Source organism: Hipposideros armiger, unplaced genomic scaffold (genome assembly GCF_001890085.2).
Source record: "Hipposideros armiger isolate ML-2016 unplaced genomic scaffold, ASM189008v1 scaffold_638, whole genome shotgun sequence".
NCBI classification, from domain to species: domain Eukaryota; kingdom Metazoa; phylum Chordata; class Mammalia; order Chiroptera; family Hipposideridae; genus Hipposideros; species Hipposideros armiger.
This window is the reverse complement of record NW_017731988.1, coordinates 1,024,029-1,047,851: the sequence shown is the minus strand read 5'-3', so window position 1 is coordinate 1,047,851 and position 23,823 is coordinate 1,024,029. Positions and strand designations below refer to the sequence as shown.

Below are 23,823 nucleotides of genomic sequence, written 5' to 3'. Positions count from 1 at the left end.
CGCCGCCGCCGCCGCCGCCTCGCGCGAGTCCCCGCCCCAGCCTCTCCGCCTCCCCCTGCGCCCTCCGCTCCCGCCATGGGGACAACTTGGGGCTCCTAAGAGTGGCTGCCTCTCAGCGGCGCGCGCTCCGGCCAAAGTCCCCGCGGGCGGGATATGGCTTAGGGCGCAAGAGGGGCCAGCCTCGAGGTAACGAGAAGGGGCGACACGTCGGCTAACTGAAGGCAAAAAGGCCACACGATGAGTTTCCACAAGGAGGACGGAGTGAGCAGCCTGTGCCAGAAGGCTCTGCACATCGTTACCGAGCTGTGCTTCGCGGGCCAGGTGGAATGGGAGAAGTGCTCGGGCATCTTCCCTCCGGACAGGGGCAGCCAGGGCGCAGGCAGCACAGGTAACCGGGGAAGGGCTCCGCTCGCGTCCTCGCGCCCCGCCGGGACCCCGCGCTCCCCTCCTGGCGCCCGTGTCCCGCGCCCCCCGCGCGGCGCTGGGGGCATCCTTGGGACAACGCGCCTTCCTACCTCGCTCCTTCTTGCCACTCAGCAGCTGGCGACTTCGAGCGCGGGCTGTTCGGCTTTGGTCTCGTCTCCACCCGCCCGGCTCCTGACACTTCTCGGGTCTGCTCCTTGCCCGCCCGCGCCGTCTGGCTCCCGGGCTCCCGCGCCCCCTCGCCGCTCTCTCCCACGCCTCGCGTCTCCCTCCCGGAGCGGAACGGCGAGCGCGGGCGGTGGCGCCGGGACCGTTCGCCCAGCGCTGCCCGCGGGGTCCGCTTGCCCCTAGCTCTTCCCGTGGGTCGTGGATTGCGGAAGGAGCCGGGCGGGACAGTCCGTGCTTGAACGCGAAGACTCGCTTTGCAAATGGGGCTGCCTTGGTTTCCGAAAGCAGCAAAAATCCCGGAACGGGTAATCCGCAGCTATGACCTGTTGAGTGCTTGATAGTTTCCGAAACCCTTTAATCTGTGTGATTTTCTAGGGCTTCAGAACAGAGTTGGCAAAACAGCAGCGATTATTGATTGCCCATTAGGCGACAGTTAGTTGGACACTAATATAGAGTAAGTGGAAACGAGGGAAAATTCTTTCCACACGCACTCTCATATACACCCCAACACAGGAAACTTGGAAAGAAATGGGATGGGATAGAGAAGGATATCGATCGTCAGAAATCTGGAGGTGGCGAGGAATCTCAGGTGACAATTTTTTTTTTTGGAAGAGGGAGGGAGGGACCGTATAAGAGTCACTGTTTTGGTCACGCGTGGAGGCAGTGGTGTTAACGACCTGCGCCATGGGTTGTGCAGCCTGTTACGTTATTCTTACGGGAGAGATGGACTCTGGGTTTGTGGGCCGCGTGGTTTCAAGAGTCCCTTGTGAGGGTCACTTGTTGCATTGAGAGATAACCAAACCCTGGTGTCAGAATTTTCGGCATCGGGCTGGAAAGTTGCCATTCCTTCGGTAGCGTCTCGTTTGTGCCCCTTCGCTTTGCTGTTTTGGTCTCCTGCCGCGCTTTGCGGGTTGAGGGTAGCCAGGGCAACAAGAGTGGACCGCTAAGCTCAGGGGAACTGACTGTAAGAGCCCTGAGAGCTGGGAAGAAGGTGAGGAGGGCACCCTGAGTGACCCCCCCACCACCACCATCACCACTAAAAGCAAAGGGAAAGGGGACGGAAGTGGGAATACATTTGGTTTAGCTTTTATTGTACATACCATTATTCAAATGGAATATCTGCAGGGTTTTCTAATTCTCTGATCATGGCAAAAGGAACCAAGAGAGGCTTCAGCCTGCACTTGGCAGAACCTGAGGAGATGCTGGTGCTTGGACCCTGGAGCAGAATGTTACATAATTGGTGCTGTCTGCGTGCTGGGAACTTAGACATTTTGTGAATGTGTAACCACAACAGAGTCTTTTCCATTTGTTCTGTAGGTATTAAATTACTAGGAATGTATGAAACTCAGCTATTACTAGAAGCGACTGAGTGAACATGGAGTACATGCATGCCATGTATTATATATGGTTGCTAAGCATGAAATAAACATAGTGTGTGTGACCTTGAAGTCCTCTTTGGTGGTACTGGATAAAGTCTTCTGAAATGTCTTTAGTGATTCACATGCTAAAGACTCAGAGAAGGGGTACACGGAAGAAATGATAATATTTAAGTTTAAAGACCCGCTTTTGATCATTTAACAGTTGACACTGTGGAGAAAAATACGAATTTCCTCCCTCCCCCTTTGTGATCCTACACCAGTAGTGGTTTCCTGAGTCTCGGATTGGCTGGTAATGAGGAAAATTTGTGAAGGTTAGAGACCAAATAGTACTAGCTTCTAAATTTTTGTAAATACACAACTCTGTTAGCTTAAGATAAAACACAGTATTGTATGAATTATAGAAAGGGTTCTGAGCTTGCCCCATGCACTACAAGAAGTAGTTGTCATCCTAATTCCTTTGGGACTTTTCCTTTGGGAACAAAAAGGGGGATGGGTGGGATTAGTCTAAGGGAAAATATATACTATTCAAATGGGGTATTTGATTTACTATATGAATATATATTGAATGGCTATCACTAGAGAAGACACTCTGCTAGGTTGTATATGAGATAAACGTTACACAAGATTGCATTACATTTTCCATTTGTAAATCTATTCATCAGAAGTAAAATACTTTAATCAGCAAATAAACTCCCAATATCAAGAGATATCTATGACATGGATTCAAAGGGTATTTACCAAATCTTTAGTTATATTAATTAGCCACTCAGCTTCACATTGCGCTTTAAAGTAGGTTTTCTTATAACTTATACACTCGTGCTCTTTATTATAGGTCCCAAAATACCACTTCCGGTAGGTGATCCTTCTACTCACTGTTTAATGAGAAACACATTATTGGTAAGAGGACAGTAACATTGAGTGGTACAGTGGTTATTTACTTTGAATGTTAATCAGCATTGCCCAGTGGTAGTTACCCAAAGGTTGCAGTGACAATTGAAAGCCCCCAGAATTATTTTTAGATTTCTTCACATAGGGGAGAGGGAGAGAAATTCAGGTAATCCCAATTAAAGTCATTCTACATTAAAGAAGTTATGAATCACATATGTACATAAGATATTATCCGACTAGTTTTTTAAATGCCTCTCAAGAGCAAGCTTCACCATCCTCTTTACCAAAACAGCAGTAGCAGAAGCAGCATCAGTGATACGGACATTGAGGACCCACCAATCAAGTTGACCGATCCCATATGTCCGTAAAATTTGTGAAGATTTAGACTGCAGCTGCCAACCCTAGTTAATTTACTCTTTTGGAATAGTTTATTACAGACAGTATTGCTATCAACATCACTAGTACACTAGAAAGGTCATCATGTATAATTTTTAGAAAATCAGATTTTCACAGTCTTTTTACCACTGATTCTCCCCCTCAAATAAGTATGTCATCCACTAAATTCATCTTAATGCACAATACGAATTAATACTAGAATGTGTAGGAAAAAGACAATATATTAGTTTCAAATGTTATTTTTCAGATATACTGTGGCTAAATATATATAATAGTTTTGAACTGAATTTGGGTTGATTTCCAGTCAGTCTTTAATTGCTGCTCCATTTTTAAATACTTATGAGGTTTTAGGAAACTAAATGGTTTGAAAAGCAAATCTCATGAATTATAGCTTATCAACACCAGACCCACTTACATTCACAGTTACATCACAATTGTAGAGACCTAAGCTTAATTTAAATATTTTAAATAAACACTTAATTCATCAATGTTTTAATTTTGCATTTTTACACTTTTATTTGTGGACTAAAAATTTTTAAATAGAAGTTTAAGCACATTTTTTTCTAAATTCATACATGTGTGAATTTCTCATTGTGAGGATGAGTAGGTATGTGGCGAAGAATTTTATTGAAGTTACTTGACTACCAAGAAAAGAGCTGGCTAAGTAAAATGTAAAAATTACATCATGATTTTCCTCTGTGATTAAGGCAGTTTTAAAACTATCATAAGGGCTTAAAATGAGTAAGGGGACTTCATAGGTTTTTTTTCTACAAACACAAGACAATGATTATTAATAATTTTTATATCAATATACTGCTGAGTTTTACACATTCTAATGATCGTATAAAGAATTACAACTTGGAACCACAGTGGAAATTTTTCCTTGAAACTTGCAGATTTGGAAGAAAAACTGAACCACAATGAATTCAGAACTATTTGAAGGATGTATGAGAGGATTTTTTCCTTCCTCCACATTATCACTCCTTTGGAGAATGGTCAGCTTCTACTATTTCTAGTCCCATTTTTACTTGATCGTCAATACATGTTGTGCTTGGTTTCATGTTCTCTAAAGGGAAATGGATAACTGTCTTCAAAGGCTAGCCAGGTCTCAGCAAGCACCTAATTTTCTTAATTCTGAAACATCAGTATTTTGGCAGTATTGCCAGGATATTTTATTTTAACTTAAACTTCTTTTTTGTGACCAATTAAGGTATTTCCTCTTTGTATGAGCGATGAATCTCTGAAATCTGATTCATATAAGAGTGATTTTTATCTACAAAGTATATATCTATGCATTTTATTCAAATCACAGTTTCTTTAAAATCTAATCATCATTGTAACTTTGTTTCATGGAAAAAAATTGGCCATTATTTGAGATACATCTACAATCATTATAAGCTTCTTATTGTACAAAATTCTGGCAGAAGACAAATATTATCATAAATGTTTAGTAGAATTTTCAATGCCAATTAAAATGATCTATACTTGAAAATATAATTGTGTTCTTCCTTCCTGATATACATTTTATTTTACTAATAATATGCACATGAAGTCAATAGAATGTAAGCTTTTTGAGGGCAGTGGTGTTTGCTGTTTTATCCTTAGTGCCTAGAAAAATCTATGGCTCTTAACAGAATCTCAATAAATATTTGTTGAATGAATGAAAGAATGAATAATTGAATTAATGAATTTATCCTCAAGAAGCCTCAATTTCCTTATTTATAAAACTATGTATGCTATTTAATAATCTCCAAATCCCTTCTGAAAATAAATTGTATATATTTATATCTTTGCATCTCCAGTGTCTAATACAGTATCCTATGTAGATAAGCATCAAAATATTTAGTTTACAATAATGGCAGAAATTAGAGCACTTGAAGCATTTAAAAGCTAGGCTATAATGAGCAACATACTCATGAAAAAGCAATTAATACTATGTCTAAATTTGTGCTGCATAGTAAATGTATTGAGTTTATTGAAGTTCTAGAAAAGCAAGAATGTCTGTTTTTGTTTTTTTAAGATTTTATTGGGGAATTGGGAGAAGGGAACAGTGTTGGAGAATCGGGGAAGGGGAACAGAGAAGTTGCTGCCTTTTTGTTCTTCAGTCTAGTTGTGCAGGTCGTTGCTTCACTGGCCCATGTTGGTATGATCATTGTGCACTTCCTGGGTGAGGCAATCAGTCACTGGTCATTGGTCGGCCACTCATGGCAGCTCTCCCCGCTGACGGCTACTCACGCTGGCTGCCAGCCACTCACGTAGCTCACAGCAGCCCACTGCAGCCCCGCTGCAGCCTACGCTGTCGCTGAGGACTCACAGCAGCCCAGCTCCAGGTTGAGCTGTTGTTCATCATCTTAGCTGTAGAGGGCGCAGCGTCACTGGCCCTCAATGTGGGATCCGAACCTCAGCCCTGCTGCTCAGAGCTGGCGCTCCCAAGTGAGCTCTTAACCAGCTGAGCCACTCTGCCACCCGGGAATGTCTGTTTAATGTGTCCATTTACAATAGTAAAAGACAAGCCTGTTAGTTTGCTTAAGTAGAAAGTAACTTGGAAAAAATGTTATTCAAGTTGCTGTTAGTCATTCCAACTAAAACTAGAATCACCATTTTGCAGTTGTGAAAACTAAGGCAGGAAAAGTTAGCAACTTCTCCTCCAATCACAACTAGGTAGTGATGGAGCTAGGACAAGAACCCAGGGCTCCTTGGATTCTAGGTTCAGCAAAAATTAGGAATAGGAAGAGATCCTGGGGGCATTTTTGGTGCTAAAGGTTACTGGAACCATGTTTGTAAAGATAGGCTCTTAACTGTTTTTATACTATTGGCTGTAATTAATGGCATATAGGAAGGTATCAATAAGATTTCTCAGTGTACAATTATGACCCAAACCCCAAACTTTCTTTTTATTAGCATATATGTCATCCAAATACAAGACACAATGTTCTTAATTTTTCTTACTTGAGTATATGCATACACATGCACTTAAAATGCCCTCAGCTAAGTTTTCACTCATACTCTTGGCCAAATATAATTGATTTATTTCAACAGTAAAATTATGTAAAAGATTTTAGTGTGTTTTAAATGCACAACTTTGAGCTTAAGCTTATGTAATTATAAATATAGCTCCTTTTATATGTTCATTAAAAAGCCTATAATGAAAGCAGATGTTAAATTACCAGTTAAATTGTTTTTGTTAATTTTTAAAACGGAAAATAATACATTAAAATATCATTTGTTTTATTTCCCTACCATATTTTGACAATCTACGTTAAGTAATTAACAGTCCATATTACTAGTAAAATTCAGTACTGTGAGCATTGGAGATAAAATATTACAGTGGAAAAGAGCTGAGAGTCATCTGTTCAAAGATTCTGAAGTATAATTAATATGAATATGTCAAAGAAAATTAGATCTCCCGATAGGGAATGTTATTGTTAAAGGTCAGTAAATTATTTCGCTTGTTTCTAATTTATACAATACTCATTTCCTTTGTTGGTGGAATACTTGAAAAATGATCATTCTTATTTAATTTTTCAATTACAGTTTTTTAAATTAAATTTTTTTTATTTTTCAATTATAGTTAACATCCAATATTATGTTAGTTTCATGTGTACAGCATAGTGGTTAGACATGAACTCATGAGATGCTCCCCATAATGTATACATCCTTTATGGAATTTGCTATGATGGCCTCAGAACTAGAAGGGTAAGATCATCCTGGGGTGGTTGGGGCAGGGGTGGGATGGGGTGGAGAATCTGATATTAATAACTTTATTTTTTCATTCAGGTGTATCTTGAAATGTGTTATGATATACTGTCTAATATTTCATTACTGAATAGAGAACATTATAGTCAATGTTAAAAATTTTGTAAATGTCAATTTGTTCATATAGCAGAATTATTTTAATCAAACAACTAGGACTATTGTTTTCTCTTCAGTTTTCATTATTCCCTTAGTTCTGTTTCAGTAGTCATAGATTTACGGGAATAGTGGATAAAACAATATTAAAAAGCTTATTATTCTTATATGTTTCAGTATGAGTTGTTAATGTATCTGAAAGGTGGTTTTAGCATTATGCTTTTATTCAACAAATATTTATTGAGCACTTACTATGTGAGAGCCACTGTTCCAGATATTAAACTGTACCAATGCCATTAACTAAATGCTGTGCAAAGTTGTTCAAGTTAACTTAAATGTATAATTAATAGACATTCACAGATTATAAATCATTTACTCAGTAATGAGCATATGTAAAGATTTTTAAAATAAAATTGGGTATTTGAATACCATATTGAGTATCATATTTGATACCACATTTGAATGAACCTAAGATGCTACTGATTATAAGATGTATCAGTATCTTATATAGTACCAAGAAAGAAAAAAAGAATGTTGCCAATTAAAGACTTGACATTTTCTTATTGCATAGAATTTTTATTTTATACTTATGGAAAGAACTTTATCAAAATTTAACTAGACATAGACTTTAAAAATCATATTTCACTCTTGTACAAACATAAAAAGGAAAACATAATAAATGGGTGAAAGTCACTTGAAAATTAAAGTTCTGAGTCTTCTGAATGGCCTTTTGATTCAGAATTGGTGACACCTTTGTTATGTCATTCATCACTGAACTCTGTGCCATAAAGAGTGCTGGCCAAGAATGTTAATGATACATTTATTTTTTCTTAAAAGAATTTATAAAAGCTGTACTCTGAAGCTACCTGTACGATTGTGTGGAATGTGGGCAGTGTTGCCCAACTCATCTGACACTCTACCTTTCCTTACCCAATCCCAGCAAAAGTTTGGCTTATAGGGTTAAGGTTGTGCTTCACTATTTTCTCCAGTATTTTTGTTCAAGCCACTGAGGACTCATTCTTTGACTTTCAGTGATGATGCTTTTCCTTTAGTGCATACACATACAGAGAAAACTAGGACACCATTGCTGCCTGGCTATTAATGATTGTAACAAGCCACTGATACTAAGATACATCCTGATTTCAGAAAATGAAAATGTTTAAAACTATGGATTTTAGAATCGATTAAATGTAGTATTAATGTAAAAACTTTTTTACCATTTATTGAAATTCAAGAGGAAGACAAAAGTCAATACAATTAAAATGGAAATTATCAGAAGCATTGTTGCAAGGATAAGGACAATTGAATGATTAAGTATTTGATCTGCTAGTTGTTTCTGAGTATTGACTTTCCCCTTCTATTTCACAGTGATAGAATCCTTTCATTTTAAGTGGTAAGTGACAGAATTAAAAGAAATAAATAAACTTTAAAAGGATTACTTTTCTCAGCCTGCCTTGTGGTTTTTGACCAAGTTCTGTCCCTCAGAAAGTTAGCAGCCATGATATGTACTACTTCAGGTCCCTTACAATGAAAGGACATTCCCTCACCTTCCCTTTTCCCTTGTTATTCTTCCTCCATCCAGCTGCCTGGAATTTGGACATGGAAGCTTGCCATCTTGGAATGTAAGGAGAAGACAAAACTCTTTGAATAGCAAAGCAAAACCAAAGAAGAAACCAGAATTCCAGACACTTTGAAATTAATGTATCTGCCCTGGGCTGCTTATGCTGGGTCAGTTACATGAGAGAGAAACAAACTTCTGCCTTGTTTAAGTGACTACTAATTTGATCCCTTGTTGCAGAAATCAGAATTAATTATGCCCTATTATAATAGCAATAATACCATATGAATAGTACGAATAAGTTAACCTCAAAGATAATTCCAAATTTTCATCTTAGAGGCAGCTTAGCTGAGCTTTTTTGAATATGAGTTGCTGATTTAAGTTTTATTCCCATTCTTTCTTTTTTCTTTCATTTTAATTAAAAATTTTTTTATTAGTTTCAGGAGACCACTTCATGGACAGTGTAGATACCTGACCACTGCAGTGTACACCCATTCTTTCTTTATAGAATGATGCTGTATACATGTTCTGTGTTCAGACAACAATGGGGAGCAACCGAAGAAACAAAAGCTTGGAATATCCGTGAAATAAATTATAACTTATGATTAATTATGAGACATTGCATTTTTGTACATTTTGAAAATTAACTAGAACTTTAAAATGAAAAAAATGTGATACAGAAAGACACAGATAAGAGTATCAACTAAAGCAGTGGTAATTGGGAATTGAAAGCATGCCAACTGGTCTATGCTATTCTATGTGATAATAGCCATCTGCATGGTTAGTAGATAATTAGACCTAACACTTTTCACAAGCCACAGTGAATAGGACCATTCGACTGTAATAATCTGGTTATACAGATGTTAGCAAAGTTCTGCTTTACTAAAAGTTTCTGAGGAGTTGGCATTTTTTGGCTTACTCTGTTTTCTAATAAGAGTGGTCTTTTTTCAGTTTTTCAGAACTGTAACTTTATTTTGAGATATTAAGACATGATAAAAGAGTAAGATCTTTATAGAAAAAAATAAGTCTGAGATATATAGACAGATAGATAGTGGTAGAGCAATGTTTATGCATATGTATATAATCTAACCAGAGTATGGGCAAATTTAAACCTGATTATCTTGGAGCCTAGTCTAATTTTGGTAAATTTCATTAACTCTTAGTCTTATCAAAATATAATAGGATGAACCTTATATAATGGATTGTTTTTAATTATCCAAAGACATTGAAAATTTAGGTTAGAGAGATCCCACTCCTCCAGTTTGCCTGTTACAATGGGTGAATTCAAAATCCATATGGAATAGGCAAGCCATTCATATTTATCACCCTGGCCTCCCAGTGGTTGGCCTCTTTCTTCCAATGATCTTTCCTTGTCTACCTTAGCTCTTTACTTTTATCATCATGCTCAAACACTTGTTATTATGTTGAGCAATGATCTTAGAATTATAAATTCAGACATCTCAATCCACAGCCAAAATCTTCTATGTGTTCATCTTTCTTCTGTAGAAACTCCAAAGTATTCACCTTTCTTCTTCTCTGTGAATTCCCTGTCAGTAAATATGGCATCATACTTATGATGCATCCTTCATCATTGCAATCACTTTCTCCTTTGAGGTTTATCACATTCTCCTGGGGAGAGAAGGACCTCACTGATGGACAAATCTGTCTTTCAATCCCTACCCCAAAGCAACTGAATAATTAGGTGATTTTAAAACCAGGCAGACTAATATCACTCTATTATAGTAGTGAATTTCAAAGGAACTCTCGATTCTGACCAGACACCCTATGTTTTCCTATTACATTTTCTTCTCTACAGATCCTGTTTCAGACTTTTCCCACTCTACTTAACTATTCCAAGCAATTCCCAAATATCCCCAAGTCACTGGCAGTTGACCCTAACTCCCACTTTGGATAGAAAATATAACTTGTAAACAAGAATTCACTTGAATTCTTAACCCAAAGACCTATAAACTCACCGGATTCCAGAACTATCCTCTTTTTCTTACAAAGGAAAAAGTGATCCAATCCTTTCACCTTGCCCATCCATTGTCACCTTTTGTGGGACTTCACTATTAATTATTCACTCTGCTTAACTTTATCTTCTTACCTAATCATTTTTTCCATACATTTTAAAACATAAATATTACACGTCTTAATAAAAACACCTTCATCAACTCCATGTGCTACTCTAGTTATTACTCTTGCTCTTTCCTAAACCCAGTTTCCTGAAGTTGTCTACTCTAAGAATTCGCGTTCTCCCATTCATTAATTAAACTGCATTAATCTAGTTAAAACAACTTTTGTTTGACTAGTCTCATTGAATTCACTAAAGAGCTACTTGTTAAAGTTAATGGTTACTTGTCAACCCTTGGTTTTTAAATTTTTTTTTAGTTATAATTGACATTCAATATTATTTTATATTAGTTTCAGGTACAGAGTGTAGTGGTCAGACATGTAATTTATGCAGCGATCCCCCTAATTAGCTAGTATCCACCTGGCACTATACATAGTTGTTGCAACATTATTGTTTATATACTCTATGCTGTACATCCCTGTGACTATTTTGTAACTACCAATTTGTATTTCTTAATCCCTTCACCTTGTTCACCCTGCCCCCAACCCCTCCCCTCTGGCAACCATTAGTTTTCTCTGTATCCAAAATACTAATTTGAAAAGATATATGCACCCCTATGTTCACTGAGGCATTATTTACAATAGCCAAGATATGGAAGCGACCCAAGTGCCCATTAATAGATGATTGGATAAAGAAGATATGGTACATATGTACAATGGAAAATTACTTGGCCATAAAAAAGAATGAAATCTTAACTATTTACAATAACATGGATGGACCTAGAGGGTATTATGCTAAGTGACATAAGTCAGATTGAGAAACTCAACCCTTGATTTAGTTGAATTTACTTTAACTTTTTACACTATTGACCACTTCTTGAAATATTCTCCTCCAAATTTCTATAAAAACGTATTGACCTGATTTTTAAAAATACTTCTCCTTCTACTCTTTCTCAGTCTTTTATGCATGCAGGCTCTCTGTTGCTTAAAGTATAGTTCTTTAAATACAGAGGGTGCCAAAAAATGCAAAAAAAAATGTATACACATTTTAAGAAAAGAAAAACCTATTAAAATTATAATATATACCAATAACAAAAGATGAATACAAGTCACATTTGACTTCTGCAATTACAAGAGGTGCCCAGAGTGGTCATGGTTTGCGTCCAGACACTTCTGATTACAACAAACTACTGCTTGAGCAATGTTGACCAAAGTGTCCACTTGTATACATTGTTTTGGCACCTGCAGTATTGGTATACTCAGGATTCTGTGAAGAAGATTTTATCTTTTCTTTCATGGATTCAGATTCCACTTTAAGGAAGTCCTTCAATTTTATCTTGAGTTGCAGTCATGTGAAACCAACAATTTACTCAAAATTTCTACTTACAAGTACTGCAAACTCAATATGGCCCAAACTGAAGTCATGATAGTCATTATTTTATCATACTGTTTGTCTCCCCAAGTGTCACATTCTTGTCCTTCATTCTTCATACTCCTTCACTACAGCTTAGACTTTACAACTCTCTCCAAAATCTGCTCTTTTTCCCTTTTCAGAAACCCTCTTTTGGAGTGACTATAATCTCTCATGTGGGTGATTTGTAATCTGTTAACAAGTTTTTCCTCTTCTAGCCTGGCTGCCACTCATATCTTCTCCCTACCTAGAGTGTTATTTATGAAAAGGGTATCTGACCATTTCAATACCTAACTTAAAAATGTTTCTGGGCCTACTTATTTTTTTTTTTGGACTAAGTCCAAACTCATAACATTCTTTATGCTATAGTTAAAAAACGTTTAATCAAAATCATAAAAGAACCATTTAAAACATTTTGATGACTTTATAAATTCTTCTAGGTCCTCCCTTCATCTTTTGATAGATTCTTTTTTATTTTGTTAAACAAATTTTGTTGAAAAATTTGTCATAAATATTGAAGTATTAAACAGTTCATTTTTTTTTCTAATACTTTTAATGATTAGTCATAATTACAAGCAATGTAAAAAAATGTATAAAATACAGGGAGCTTGATTTTAGTTTTATTTTTTCAGGATACAATTTTAATGAATCCATCTTCTTTTGTTGCTCTTGCTTCATGTTTCTAATGGAAGGACGTACAAGATAGGAATAATCATGGAATTTTGGCCCACTGCTATCCCTAGGAAGTGACTTATGTGTTTCCCCCTTCTTTGAGGTGCAAGCTTCCTATCCTTAGGAAACAAATACTCTACTCCTCCATGTAGTAATTTTACAGGTTCGAGTCCTAATGGAGAACGTCTGTGGTGTCCAGCCAGGCCTGTGACTGTATGGGCAAGTCCACTTAATTCAAGGTGATATATTAGCAAACCACATTCTGATAGACCTAGGCTGATATTCCCTAGTATTTTAATTGTTACCTGCTTGAATACTGTGTCTATCTCTCAGTTATTCTAAGCACAAATGGGTAGGAAAATGGAATGTTAATTACTAGCTTCCTAAACATTAATATTTACTTAGAAATGTTGTTCTCCATTATGAACAAATGCATTCCTTTCAGTACCAGATATCATCAAAAGATGAGCTTCTCATCTTACTCATCTGTAACTCAACATTCGATTCATACCCAATCCATACCTTTGCCTCTTTTCCACTCAGTATTCCTGTTTAAGAAAAATAAATAGTTAATAATGATAGCAACCCATTGTTGCATTTCTTATGAAGATTGCGATGTTAAATACTTTATGTACAGTACCTCATTTAAACTTCACAACATTCTTATGAAATAAATATGAATATCCCTCTTTTACTGAGGCTCTTAAAACCCAAACAGCATGCCCAAAGCCACACAGTAGTGGAGCTGACATTTGAATCCAGGTCTAAATTGTTCCACAGTACAAGCTAGGTTATACCGTCTTCCTAGCAGGAGGGTTTCTGCGTATTCCCTCCAAATCACTCAGCTTTTAGTCATCCAGCCACCTTGAAATCCACAGACATTTGAGTGTCCTTTTAGATAAGTCCCAAAATATGTATTCAGTAGCTCCATGAACATAAACATTTTTTATTATATGATATATACTACACACTAAAAATAAAAAGGTGAGTAAGTTTGATTTTTTGCTCCGAAGGATCATGGAGGAGAGTATTGGTAGGATGGGAACACGTGGAGATCCATAACTCCTTATCAACAATTATGAAACCTCAAAACCCTGAAGACTGAATGTTATTTTGTAAATTATGGCAATTTGGCATTAACACCATGTCTGAGTTGGCATTAAACTACATACAGTCTTCAGTGATCCCACTCAGTGTACATAATTCATACATTTTATTACAGATGTATTCATGTGTTTGGTTACTGAATGTTATCTCAGATAATGTGTGCTGTATTACTTTTCTAATATCCAAAAGAAAATAATAATTTTTGAAACACATCTTGTACCAAAAGTGTGATAAAGGATGATAGACCAATTGATTATTATAATACTAGTGTTACAATGGTGGATGTGCTTTAAAAACCATAGGAATAGAAGAGGCAGAGAGAGCTTTAGGGAAGAGGTCCTATTGTATCTGGTTATTGAAGAATGAATACAGGTTTGCCAGGCAACCACACAGAAGGAGAAAATGCAGTGGCACTGCATGAAACAGCCTGAGCAAAATCATGAGAATATTGGTGTGGTCAGAGTAAGGAGTATAGGTAAGAGAAGCAGAAGAATGAAGCTGGGTTAATAGCCAGGGGTCATATCACAAAGATGCTGTGGAATGCCATGCAAAGTTTGGATTTGCCCCAGGTGGCTAAGGGGTGACGTGGAAGGATACTAGGCTCAGAGAGCAATGGTGATTATATGTCAGTTGCCAGGACATGACTTGGTTTCTACCTGTTACCCTGTAATTGATAGCATAACCTTTCACTTTCAAAACTAACTTGGTTTGGTTGGAATAGTTTATAGTGCCCTAACTGATAGAACCAGATATTGATTTTAGAAAGAAAATTGTCAGCAGAAGGGAAGATGGAACTAGAATCAGAGATTTTTTTCCTCAGGGCTTTGTACTAAAATGAAAGCAAGCTTATGAATGCCAAAGCCCACCACTTAGGAATAATGACATAAAAGAATTTCATAATTTTCTGTGGCTGGAGTATAGAAAGTAATGTAATGCCTGACCTCCATTATTAAGAAGGAAGGCATTTTCAGTTATAGACTGAAAACTATTTCCCTCCTCCCCCCCCACCCCCTCACTGCCACCACATTGTCCTGCAGTTTTCTTATATTAATACCTTGGCATTTGTCTCCAACTGGGTAGAAGTTAGACTGTTGAAGAAGTTAGTTGAGTCAGATTATCCAGAAAAATATAATGTAAATGGAGCTGAAAATACTTAAAGATTATGAAGCCATAATTGTATTTATTCCTCCACTTTAAAACCATAATTAATAATCAGAAATACATTAATTGTATACTTTTTCCCTTTTCCTCAAGTTATGGTGCTAATGAAAAATAAAAGTAAAAATAAAATAAACTGCGAAGTATAAAATATGATCACACATTTCTCGCTAATGGAATATAAATGGGAAATATATTCAGGAAAATGTTAACATCTCTGTATCACAGCATGTCAAAATTAATTTTTATCCTTATAAAGTAGCAATAAAAACTTGGAATTATTTCAATTTCTGAATGGATTTCCATCGGCTACAAATTGGGGGTTTAAACAAAACCATTTTATCTTTCCAATCAGGGAAATGTAAATTAAAACAAGGTGGGGCCGGCTGAGTGGCTCAGTTGGTTAAGAGCTCACTCAAGAGTTTGAACTCTGAGCAACAGTGATTTGAGTCCCAGCCCCAGCTGAGCAGCTGCTGAGCTGCCAACCTGTGGCAGGATGGCTCAGCTAAAAAAAAAACCAAAAAAAAACCCAAGGTGTCATTTCTCCCCTCAAATCAGTGAAAAGCAAAGTACAACAATATTTCTCTGCGATTGTAGGAACTGGCATGTGATGTTTTCATTACAGCCATTCGAGTGCATTTTGGAAATACGTAGTAAAACTAAATATGTGTATAACCTATGACCCTATTCTATTTCTAGAATTTTACCTGAGAGAAACATTCACAAATATGCACAAGGAGGAGTGTAAGGATGTTTATTGTAATTATGTTGTAATAGCAAAGCAATGAGCATAATCTAAATATCCATCATGATGAAGAGTTATGGAGCACTACTCCTATGTGACATGAAGTTAGACCTCAAGTATTGATGAATAAAAAAGTAAAATAAATTGATACATTATTAACTGAAGTCTATTTTCAAATTTCCTTAGTTTTCACCTAATATCTTTTTTCTATTCCAGGATTCCATCTAGGATAACACATTGCATTTAGTTGTCATACCTATTTAGTCTCTTGGCTGTGACAGTTTCTCATATCTCATTTATTTTATTTTATTTTTTATGACCTTGACAGTTTTGAAGAGCACTGGTCAAGTATTTTTTAGAATGCTCTTGTACTGGACTTTGTCTTATTTTTTTTCTCATGATTAGACTTGGGTTATGGGTTTGGGAGAGGAAGACCACCGAGGTAAAGCATCATTTCCATCACATCATATCAAGGGTACATACTATCAATATGATTCATCACTGTTGATGTTCACCTTGATCATCTGGTTGAGGTTTCTCCACTGCAAAGTTATCCCTTTTTTATCCTTTCCCATACTGTAGTCTTTGGGAGAAAATTACTCATTGTTGCCCACCCTTCAGGGGTAGGGACCTGTGCTCCACCTCCTGGAGGGCAAAGCATCTACATAAATTGTTTGGAATTCTACATGAGAGGTTTGTCACTTCTCTCCCATTTATTTATTTACTCATTCTTATTAATTTTTTTAATTATATTCCTTTAACTCTAAGTGTCCATCATTTTACATAATGAGTATATATTACATAATGAGTATATAGTAATTTTGTAATTATTTTTAAATAAGAATGTTTTAGAGCTACTTAGATAACAAATCATTCACTAATTTTGGACTTTGGAAATTAGGAGCATGCAAGGTTATCAAACTATGGAGAATGAAAATACAGCTAACAGTGCATACATTCTCTATTAGTAATAGTATTCTCATGTAGACTATAAAAAGTGGGTTACACAAATATTTAACGTTATTCCCTGCTCATAGAGTGAGAAGGTTACACCTTTGCATCAAAGATGAAGCCAACAGGAGCCTTTTCTGTGTATGCAGTTTTCTCAGTTTCTTAAGCTTCATGACTTCCTGGCAGGTTGCTAGTTGCCAACCTTCATTTTGCAAACCCTTGGGCCCCTTGTAGTGTCCTTAGAAATAATAAGCATATATCATGCTTTTTCTTTATACAACTGGAAACTTTTCTTGGGATGGGATTTTTCAAATATCTCCTCTGAGAATTTCCCGACATAATTACTAATTGTTCCTCCCAACAAAGATAACTTAAAATTAAATTTTTGAAACTAAATGCGGAAGCTGTTATTAATAATTATAATGTAAAATGACCTGACCATTTCTGCTTTTTTATGTACGCTATCAGTGAATTAATATATTTTTTTACATTGTAATTTCTTCCAGATATTTCGGTCAGCTTGTTAGCAGTTGTTGTCAGCTTTTGTGGCCTGGCCTTGTTGGTTGTCTCCCTTTTTGTCTTCTGGAAGTTGTGCTGGCCTTGCTGGAAGAGCAAACCCGTGACTTCCAACATCAGTCCTCTTCCGCAGAGCGCTTCAAGTGCTCCCACTGAAGTTTTTGAGACTGAAGAGAAAAAAGAGGTTAAAGAAAATGGAAAGCCAGCACGAAAAGCTATTGAGCCTGCAATAAAAATCAGCCACACTTCCCCTGATATCCCAGCAGAAGTCCAAACTGCTTTGAAAGAACATTTGATTAAACATGCACGTGTGCAAAGACAAACTACTGAGCCTACATCTTCATCCCGGTAAGGAAAGATCAAATATGTAAAAGTGTGTGTGTGTGTGTGTGTGTGTGTGTGTGTGTGTATGCCATGTGATTTTATAAGAGAAAAAACCAAGGTGGGAAAAGAGACAAGACAAACAGGAGAAATGAGAAAGACATAGGAAACAAATAATTGAATAAGGAGGGAATGGGTAGACAGATTATTATTTAGTGACTCTTTCCCTTGAAATATCATTATTTGATAGCTGCTGCTTACACTCTTTCAATTTAGTTTAATTCAACCAATAAATGTAGAGAAAACAGACATATCATCAAATCATCTAGAAGTTCACCACCAAAACCTAGTAACAGAGGTTGATGTTTAGTCTACAATTGTTTAGCACCGACACCATAAACACGAAACTGCTGGAAAATTCTGTTGCTTCTTGGAACTCACATAGACCAAACTCGTATACTGGGCAGAGTATGGTAAGAGAGCTTTGGTGAATACCATGAGCCTACCAAGGAGTATACAGGAAAGGAAGGTACATTTTAACTCAACCTGGAAAAATCAGCCAAGTTTGCTTCAATGAAAATAATTTGCCATAGTGTATTTCAAACTGTGTTAACTATAGAGGAAAAAGAGATTCTTGTGAAGAGTCATTATTTTTTCTGTTAAGTATGGTCCTCAATCCTTATAATGAACACCAACAAGATAGTAGCAGTTTTTCTTTGGTTCCCAAAAGTTGCAACTAGTTTTACCCTAGGGCAGGGTAAAATCAATGGTATTGGGTGGTAATTGCTAATTAACTGATTCATAATCTTACTTTTCTACCTCACTAAATTGAAGGTGCATCCGTGCTTTCTGACATGGCATACTTTTGTGGGTATAGACACCTATCAAATTGAAAAACTATGCAGGGGTCATGTTTGTTACTAGGATTGAAAGACTATTCAATGTGTCTTTTATGAAATAAAAAAGGATTGCATCCATAAATGAATCCTCTTCCTGAAATAAATTCCAGAGTTATACATAAGAATAATTATTTTGGGGGGGATAACAAACTTGGGGATAAGGAAGAAAGATGGATGGGGGTATCTTTTCCATGTTATACTTTTCTGTACTATTTAAATTTTATAACCAAAGTATGCCTCATATTTAGTTATTATTTTGACAAGTTTTCCTGAGCAGTGGCATTTACGGTGATTTTTAAATTTTTTATAATTTTCATGTAATGTGACCTAATATGTGTTAAACTTATTTATTATGGATATTTAACTGTAAAATAATTATCCCATATGTCACTTTTTAAAATATTTATAGAAAAAAACATTTTGATGTGATCTCATGTGGTTACTTGATTATCACTACCATCATCGCTGCAAACTGTGGCCAAATATTATATTTAATAAAGCCTTAAGACACCCAGAAATTTCAGGATAAAAATGTTCAATTAATCTAAAAACATTTTAAAAATATTCACAACAACTGTGAATGTATATGAGCTTTATATCATTTAACTCTTTTAGTTGATAAGTATACCCTATATAAGGACATTCAATTAATGAAGACAAATTGAGGTAAGCTATGAAAATAGCTTGGCTTTCTCTGCCCAAATGTTTTTGGAAACCACAGAAAAACAAAATACTGTCTCCAAAATATTATCTGTTGAATGTAAAGAGACATCTTATCTGATTATCCTTAGCTGTGGGGAATGAAATAATACGTACTGAAAATACATGTGTGAAGACTTGGTCTTGGATGCAAAATTGGCTTCTAGAAATAATATATAGTAGGAATGAGGCACATCATTCAAGCTCTGGATTTCTCAGTAATTATGTAAAATTGAATACTCAGAAAAATACTTTTGTCTCAATCTTAAAAAACATAAAAATTGGATTGTATCGATCTTATATTGTCTAAGGTAAAAAACAGAATACAAATTCATAGTTTTGCTAGCATTTTGATATCATTTCATCTGCCTCTTTGGATTTTCTTGTTTATGTGAGAGACTGGGAAAGACAGAAAAGACATATTATTTTTGAGTGCTTGTAATTTACTCACCAAGCCAGGCACCCTGCCTGCCAATCCTCCACCAACCTGCATAAAGTAATTATTATTAATTATCCCCATTACTTGTGAGTTAACTGAAGGCCAGAGAGATGAAAAACTTTGCCCAAAGTCATGCAGCTGACAAGAGTTAGAATCAAATTTATCCAGATTAATGGAAAACATTTTAAGCATTAAAGCTAAGGGGATATAGTTTTTCACAACAAAAAATGGTAGTTATAAGTCTGCTGAGAACAGGTAGTCTGGAGGATGGAGAATGGGGTCATCTTTCTGCTCATTCTACTCAGTTAGAAATATGGAATTACATGTGGTTTTCATGAATGACTAGAGTCATGATGTTAAGCTTTTTGGCCTTCGGATGAATTCCTTGCAGAAAACTTGATTATTTCTAGTTCTCAAAAACCCTAATCTACATTAGTTACTCCATCATACTAGAAATTACCTTTATAGAGAGAGGAAGGGGAAATTGCTGCGTTCATTATGCAGTCCAGTTGGACACAGAGATCAAGGGTACATTATTATAAATCAGATTATTCTGCTAAAATGCTAACTTTTGCTGACATGTAGAAAAATCAAGCTATACACACAATAAATTTAATTTTAATACTTCGTTTCCTCACCTTATTGGGATACCCCAGCTCTAGTCTATTATTTGGCTCAGGCAATAGATGGCAAACATACTCTTTAAAGTTTTATTTGTTTCTATACTTAAATCACATCCTGATTGGCTCAGAAGTTCCCAGCATTGCTGGAAGCTGCCATATTTTATAAGTTCTCATGTCCCTTTCCAAATTCCTGGACATTTGGCTCCATCAGCCTTCCAGGCAACCAAAGGAACCAACAGGCATCTGTGTATTTCTTCATTTCTAACATTCTCCTAGCATCCATCTTATTCCGTGATATTTACTTCTGGGAATAGTCAGTGTATTCTGCCCACTTTTCACTCTGCAAACTCTGGGGAGCTGAAAAAATTGACAACATCATTCAAAACTAAAACATATGATACCAACTTCAATATGAAGACATACAAGTGCAAGCGGTGTAGTGGAGAATGCAGAATTCACAGAATAGAAAAATTACTTTCAGTTGAGGCATGGAGAAGGGCCATTAAGTTTGGCTAAAGGACAGTAGCAATTCACATAAATGGCAGTTGGGAGGGGGTGTACATCCCAGATGGAAACATTTTATGTGAAAAGACATAAAACAGAAAACCTTGCTAAAAAGCAGCATGTTAGTTTTCTTAATCAGAATATAAAGTTGAGTGGAAGAATAATAAAAGATAAAGTCAGCTGGAATTAAAGAATGAGGAGGCCATAAAATCATGGCCAAGATGATCAAGGTCTGTCCTGTCAAAATTTTTTGCAGCAGAAGTCTTTCCTTGATAAAGAGCTATGTTTTAGGAAAATTAATTTGGCAAATGTTTATAGGGAAGACTGTAGAAGACATCATCTGTTTTGTAACTAATATAGTAATTCTGGCATAATAAAAATCAGGAAGTAGCAAACAACAACGAAAAAAGACAGAAACCTCAGAAAAGCTATAAAGGAAGAACCTAAGATCCCTTATAAAAAATATTAAATGATACCAGTCTTTCCAAGTCTAGTCCAAACCTTATAAAAGCCTGACATTCAACCCATTAGAATCTAATGATACCAAGCTACCATTATAGTGTTTTTGGAGGCTTCACATAACTTACACGTATAGCTCTACACTGCTTTCTTAGGCAGAGAACCTGCCGAATGCACTTCTGTGTTGCTCTTGAGCCTAAACAAAGCACTCTAGGAACTCAGGGTGTATCTGTTCAATAATAATAATAATAATAATAATAATAAAGCAACAAATGACTTTGGTGACTTCATCTTATCTATTCAAATGGATCTTTCATGGTTGCCAATTAGAAGGATACTTGGTCTTTTTATCATCCTTCTGTAGACCTCCACAGCCTCCTTCTGTGCTTTTTGCTCATGCTGCTTCCGTTGTCGAGTGATGACCTCTTTTTTATGTACTATAAGATCGTTAAGGAAAATATATCTGAGAGTCTACTTTTTCTGCCTAATTATAAGCTATTATTCTTTATCATTTAAAACCATTGTTATAGTCTAGCAATTAATTACTTATTGTCTTAGTATTAAGTTATAGCTGTTTGCCAAACTAGATGCTAAATTCTTAGAGAACAAGGTTGTGTAACCTAATTTCCATCATTGCATAGGTGCATAATAGGCATCAAGTGAATGCTTTTGATTGATTGATATCGCTCTACTTCACTTTGCTCCTTTAAAAGTAGCATCAGGTGGTGAGATAAATTGTGCTCATATTAGAAAGAAGTTAATGATGCTATACTCCCAGCCATGAGTATGAGGACCGATTTTCTGGGCATTCGTTAGTGGTGTAAAGATTAGAATAGTAAGTGGCAAACTAATTTGTTGAGGGTGAGGAATTATATAGGTTAGCTAATGTTTGCAAGGATTCTAAGTACCTACTGAAAATAATTAGGAAACCCAATAGCAGATCCAATTGAACGTGAACAAAAGCAGGAAAATGTACATGGAAAGAAATCATTGACACATATGTGTTGATGGATTTACAATTATCTTTGGATGATTGGAAAAGTAGTTCTTAAAATCACCGCACACAATGTCAGAAAGAACATTCAAGGTATACTTTTAAAAGAGAAATGAAGAATTATGTAAAACTGGATTGCTTAGTTTTCTTTAAGAGATTTTTTTAAATGAAATTTCTCTCAAAAGATAGATAGCAAAAATTGTAGTTATCCATTCCAGGATACTATAAGGAATGGAAACAAGATGGTACAACAAGTGAGAGTTTAAAAGGTAAATAGTTAATTAGGATATCAAGAAGCAGTACTTGTCCAGAACAATGGGAGGACCTGAGATCTATGTCCTTGAAATAAAATTTTATGAATCATGTTGAGGTTGTTAAATAATCCCCTTTCTGAAACATGTTTTTGGTGTATGCACTAACTTCTTTTTCTAAAATGGGATGATTCTTTGAATCAAAATCAGAGACAGAACCTTATAAAATAGATGCAAAGTTGGAAAACTGATTTTCTGGCACTGATAAATATTATCTCCTCTTTAAAAGCACTAGTTATAAATTGACTGGGTCCTCCTTCTTCATAGTACAAATAATGCTTGGGAAGTTTGATTCTGTTAATCACAGGAATCTTAGGGTAAATTATTTTCATACAAACGTTGACAGACATTTCCTGAATCCCCATATTTGTTATTATGAAATTCATAAAAAGATGAATACTACTGACCCTGCCATTATGAAGGCCATTATAATTTAGTAAAAGGGCTGGGGAATGGAAGACTGATCTGAAAACAAGGAATTTCAATACACTATTTGCAATATGCTCAAGATGTGGAAGTACAAAAGAAGGGTCACCCAGAGTGGTAGGTGAATTCAGCTGGAGGACTAAGACATTTTTCTCTAAAACCTAGCTAAGCTCACCGAGAGGTTGGCTCATGATAGCTAGCAGCATACATCCAAGTAAGGGAAGGCCTAACTGACATACTGAGCATAGAAATTTAGAGTTAGAATACATAATTAAAGTAAAAAGAACTAGACATCTAGTAATACTAAATAGAATGCTCTTGGATTTATTATTTTGACAACTTATTGAGAGATTTTTTTAATATATATTTCTGGCTTCACTTTGTATTACTTCTTTCTTGTAATATAAAATATATTCTCAGAACTTTATTTGTAGATCAAACACTACCATATTTTCCATACTAATTACATTGGAGCATTCCTTTAAATATATATTATATCAAAAGCAATTGCTTATCATCTGTTATGATTTTTATACCTATTTTTAACATGGAGAAAGGTTATGGGGCAAGTATTTTCAGAATAACTGAACAACTATTTTATTAATTGCTATCAAATGACAAGTTGCCAGTAAATTATTTAAACAGAATAAAGATAAGTTATTTAAACGAATTTTAATCATCCTGTTACATAATTAAGAAGAAAACAGGGCTGGCCGAGTGGAGCGATGGTTGGGAACTGGCTTGGGACGCCAGAGGGCCCCGGTTCGGATCCCATATATGAGGGCCAGTGACACTGCCCTCTACAGCTAAGATGCTGAACAACGGCTCAACCTGGAGCTGGGCTGCCGTGAGTT

At 36.2% G+C, this 23,823-nt stretch overlaps 1 protein-coding gene across 1 annotated transcript in view; it reads left to right on the top strand.

The window, feature by feature from the left end:
- The first annotated feature begins 68 nt into the window (after positions 1-68).
- SYT10 (synaptotagmin 10) overlaps positions 69-23,823 on the top strand; it is a 66,662-nt gene continuing 42,907 nt past the window's right edge. Inside the window, exons 1-2 of the mRNA XM_019625665.1 lie at positions 69-388; positions 17,285-17,642. Of these exons, the coding sequence (XP_019481210.1) occupies positions 238-388; positions 17,285-17,642 (509 nt within the window). The 5' untranslated portion in view covers positions 69-237. The remainder of the gene's footprint in view (positions 389-17,284; positions 17,643-23,823) is intronic.